Below are 4425 nucleotides of genomic sequence, written 5' to 3'. Positions count from 1 at the left end.
CACACACACACACACACACGAACAGAGAGACACACACGGGCGGTAGTGCAGAGTGTTTTAATCACCACCTCGCTCCTGCCACCGCTGCACAATCCGCTCCGCCTCGTCAGCGTCAATTGTGGCGCCGCCCATCGCGTCAAACACAAATCCACCCTCGTCGAGCGGAGGCACCTCGCAGTGTGTGATGTTCATGCGGTTCACAAGCACACGCGCCTGATCCATACCAGTACTGGTGCTGGTGGTGCTGTTGGCTCTCTCGCGCAGAGCCATCTGCAACGCCTCCTGCACAAGACGGCCGAGCGCCACGACGTCGTCCAACGCGATCTCCTCTGGGAGGAAGACGTCCATCAGCGTCCGCGCGGCGATGGGCTTGCGGCCGTANGTGCGTGTTGCTGCTGCGATCGTCCCCGAGCCGCGGGCTGAGCGGTGTGCCAGGCTTGTAGAGCATCATCGCCGTCGTCTGCCGCAGCGGGCCGAGGACGACGCTGCCCGCCTGCAGCTGCATCAGCGCGCAGAGCAGCAGCTGGATGTCCCGCTTCACGCCCACAACCTCCCGCGCAGGCCGCAGCGTGCCGAGCGTGCAGCACGGCACCCGCGCGCCGAAGAGAGGGCTCAGGGCGTACTCCTGCAGCACCCGCCGCCGCACACTCGGCGATGCGCTCGACTGAAAGCCACTCGTCGCCGCCCCCTTCGGTACAAAGTCTTCGTTGTACGGCCAGAAGTAGCCGCGTGTCGGCGTCGACAGCGCACCGCAGCAGCAGAAGCAGCGGCGCGTGCAAATGCGCTTCGCCCTCCGGATTAGTGTGGCCGAGGGCGACGGCAACGACCGAGTAGCAACCGCGCCACACAATCCCAATTGCCGCATTCCGTCGCTGCTGTAGATATACCAGCGTCACCGCGCGGGCCCTTTCCAGCTGCGCCAACAAACAAACGAAAAATAAAAAAAGCAAAGGAGAGAACCTTGCACACAGCAACAGCAGCGATACAGCTTGTGTGAAAAGGGAGAGGCAAATGATAGGAAATAGAGAGAAGGTTGGACCGCCAACGATTGCGAGCGGTCTTCAACAAAAAAAAAAAACGAAAAGTCTGTGTGCTTTTGTGTCTGTCGTTCATCTCGGGCTCCTCTGATATTCATCAGAATGATGGATTGCCCTTTTCCCTCCGAAAAAAGAAAATTTCAAAAACATTTTTTCTTCGTGTGTTTCCCCGCTGCTCATCCATTAGCGCACCCTCAGAGAATACGCGCTGCTATTGTCTTTCTTACCCCCCTCACACCTCTTTTGCTGGCTCCTGCGTCCAGATTAAAATCATTCCCCCTCCCCCCTCACCCTTCACACCAACTGTGTAGGATATATATATATATATATTTCTTTTCATTTGCATTTCTCCCTGATGCACTTCTTTGCAGTGGTGCTCATTCCAGAAGGCGATGCTTGCCTCTCAATCACACCAGCCACATGTTTCATTACCTTTCCTCTTGCCTCATTGTTTTTCCTCTCATTTCACGCTCGCGCCGAGAGACCCCGAAACAGCTCCACCGGTCTTACTTGGTGGCCTCGATGATATCCACGAACTCCGGCTTGAGCGATGCGCCGCCAACGAGGAAGCCGTTGATGTCAGCCATCTCGTACAGCGTGCGTGCGTTCTTGCCGTTGACGCTGCCGCCGTAGAGGATGCGGAGCTGCGCGGCGATCTCGGCGCCCAGCTTGCTCTGCACCCAGCGGCGAAGCAGCGCGTGCACCTCCTGCGCCTGCTGCGGCGTCGCCACCTTGCCGGTGCCGATGGCCCACACCGGCTCGTATGCAATGACGATGCGCTGCCAGGCCTCCTTGCTAAGGCGCTGCGCGATGGCGGCGAGCTGCGCCAATACGACGGTCGCTGTACGGCCCGCGTCGCGCTCCTCGAGCGTCTCACCAACACACGCGATGACGTAGAAGCCAGCGGCATTCGCCTCCGCGACCTTTGTCGCGACGACCTCGTTCGTCTCGCCGTAGTACGCGCGGCGCTCGGAGTGGCCGAGCACGAGCCAGCGGAGGCCGAAGTCCTTGAGGATCTGCAGCGACACCTCGCCGGTGAAGGCACCGCTCTTCACGATGGCGTTCTGCGCGGCGAGCTCGAACTTCGGGTGCGTGAGCCGCGACTTCGTCATGGGGATGTGCAGGAACGTTGGCGCCACGACGCACTGCACGTCGTGGTCGATCTTAGCGGCGTTGAAGGTGTCAATCAGCGTCGCGAGGGACTCCTGCGTGCCGTTGCACTTCCAGTTGGCGGCAGCGATGGGCTGGGGCTTGGTTGCCATAATTGACCTTGTTTGTTTGTTTGTTGTTGTTAGATGATTGCTGATCTTCGTCAAGTATCCACACGCGGTGCAGCGCAGCAGTGCACAGAGAGAGCGGCACCAAAGACAAGACGAAACAACACCGGACAAAAACACAGCCAGAAAGAAAAAAAAAAAATAACATACAGCGCTACTACACCCAGATGCACGCAGGAGTAGATGCGCAACAGGAAAGAAGCCCCCACAAGAACACACACGCACAAAAGGAAATACAAAGAGGAATACACAGGTAAGTGACAACTCTTTGTTTGTATTTCGCTGGGCTGCCGCTTGCCCGAAGCGACGGTCTGACATTTTCCTGTGTGTCGTTGTTGTGGCTGTTATGTACATTTGTACCCAACGCAGTAGTGCGCCCACCTCTGCGTACGTGTGGGTGTGTGTGCGTGGGCGCGGCTGCGTGCACGTGACGAGAGAGCCGCACCATTTCCTGTGTGCGCACTCCACCCCGCGCCGCTGCAGCAGCGAGACACAACCAACACACACACACACAGACAAAGAGAGAGAGAGAGACACGTACTATTTTCCCCATCCCACATCTTCAGGGTCATATCTATGTCTTTGCGGGGTTGCACACAGTCTGGAGGTTAGCCGTGAGTGTTTGATACGTGCGGCGGAAGAATGCTACCTCATCGTTGTGCTTCTTCTCCTCCTCCAGACGCCGCTCCTCCTCCTGCTCTTGAATGGCCTCGCAGCGGGCCTCGAGCTCCTCCACCTGCTGCTTCAACTCCTCCCTCTCGCGCTCCATGGCACGGATCCTCGCCTCCATCTCAATCTTACTCTGCTCAGCCTGCAGGGCCTTGCGCATGCCGAACGCCGCACTGCTTTCATAGAGCGAGCGGTAGGCGTCAAGCGTCATGCGTAGCTCATCCCGCACCCGTAGCAACAACAAGCCACGCTCCGCGCAGTTGACTGTCACCTGACGAATGAGCTCCTCGAAGACCTGGCGGTAGAGCTCCTCCCGCACGGGGCAGATACCCGTCTCGCGCGCCTGCCGCTCCTTCAGGAGGGCATCGAGGTGCTCCTGCAGATTAATGACATCGAGCCGCGTTGCCGGGGTGCTGGAGACGAACTGGACCCACTTCTGTGCATCTTCTTCATACTCACGTGGGGGAATGATGCTGTACAAGACGTCCTCCGGTTGTGGGGCAAGTTGCGGGCCCAGCTGACCCTTCTTCTTGGCGTCCTTGAGCGCCTTTTTGCGCTTCACCTCGGAGAGCAGCACTGGCGTCTCATACTTCACTAGCGTTGGCCGCGAAGTTGCTGACATGACTCACACACAACGCGTTCCCCTCCTGGTGAAGAACTACAACAGCAGCAATAATATTACCCCTCTAGTCTTCGCTCTAGTGCGACACCTATGTACGCAATAAATAAATAAAAAAGGCAAAACAACGAGGGAAAAAACGAGAGAGAAATGTGTTTTCGCATCCTCCATCGGGGATTCATTTCATTGCCACGCCATCGCAAAAGAAAACAACAACAACAACAAAGTGATGTATGCAACTACCACACACACACACATACACATCCAAAAAAAAAAAAAANAAAAAAAAAAAAAACAGACGCCCCTATGTCTTGTATGTGCTCGCTTCAGGCACTCTCTCTTTTTAAAAGAAATACCCTTCCTTTCGTTATTCTCCCACTCCATCTCCATCTCCATCTCTCTCTCTCTCTCCGAGTGTCTGTGAATGTATAGTTTTCTTTGGCGCATTCGTTGTTCTTGTTGTTGTTGCTTCTGCTGTGGCGGGTAGCAGTAGTGGGAGTGATGCTTGTAGAGCAAGATGCATATTTCCCTAGTACGGCCCGCTCACCTTGTACTTCCCCTGCTTCTCCACGTCGTGGAAGTCCCACCGCGTCGGCTTGCGGAAGTTGTGCCGCGTCGGGAATATCTCTGGCATGGGTCCCGCGTACACCATGTCGTACGACGGGTGCTGCCCGCGCGCGTACTGCTTGTACTTGCGTTCCCACGGCACGGGGAACTCCGGCGGCCGCATCGGGTTCTTAAGATCGCGCCACTCGGCGGTGTAGCCGCGGCTGTGCTCGCCTTCGAGTGGCGGCGCGTAGTAGCCGGGGCCGCGCACCGGCGA

General features: G+C 57.1%; 4 protein-coding genes across 4 annotated transcripts; all 4 read right to left on the bottom strand.

Moving 5' to 3' along the window:
• Positions 1-57: 57 nt before the first annotated feature.
• On the bottom strand, positions 58-348 carry DQ04_03621030 (hypothetical protein; the record flags this gene model as incomplete). The annotated part of the gene is made up of 1 exon (XM_009312973.1): positions 58-348. One exon carries the CDS (start codon positions 346-348, stop codon positions 58-60), a length of 291 nt encoding a protein of 96 aa, XP_009311248.1.
• Positions 349-1543: 1195 nt separating this feature from the next.
• DQ04_03621020 (Triosephosphate isomerase, glycosomal) lies at positions 1544-2299 on the bottom strand (the record flags this gene model as incomplete). The annotated part of the gene is made up of 1 exon (XM_009312972.1): positions 1544-2299. One exon carries the CDS (start codon positions 2297-2299, stop codon positions 1544-1546), a length of 756 nt encoding a protein of 251 aa, XP_009311247.1.
• Positions 2300-2888: 589 nt separating this feature from the next.
• On the bottom strand, positions 2889-3605 carry DQ04_03621010 (dynein arm light chain; the record flags this gene model as incomplete). The annotated part of the gene is made up of 1 exon (XM_009312971.1): positions 2889-3605. The coding sequence occupies one exon, from the start codon at positions 3603-3605 to the stop codon at positions 2889-2891; it is 717 nt and encodes a 238-aa protein (XP_009311246.1).
• A 526-nt stretch (positions 3606-4131) lies between these two features.
• DQ04_03621000 (hypothetical protein) lies at positions 4132-4332 on the bottom strand (the record flags this gene model as incomplete). The annotated part of the gene is made up of 1 exon (XM_009312970.1): positions 4132-4332. The coding sequence occupies one exon, from the start codon at positions 4330-4332 to the stop codon at positions 4132-4134; it is 201 nt and encodes a 66-aa protein (XP_009311245.1).
• Positions 4333-4425: the final 93 nt, after the last annotated feature.

Source organism: Trypanosoma grayi, assembly GCF_000691245.1.
Source record: "Trypanosoma grayi strain ANR4 Tgr_362_V1, whole genome shotgun sequence".
NCBI classification, from domain to species: Eukaryota; Euglenozoa; class Kinetoplastea; order Trypanosomatida; family Trypanosomatidae; genus Trypanosoma; species Trypanosoma grayi.
This window is presented reverse-complemented; position numbering and strand designations above follow the sequence as displayed.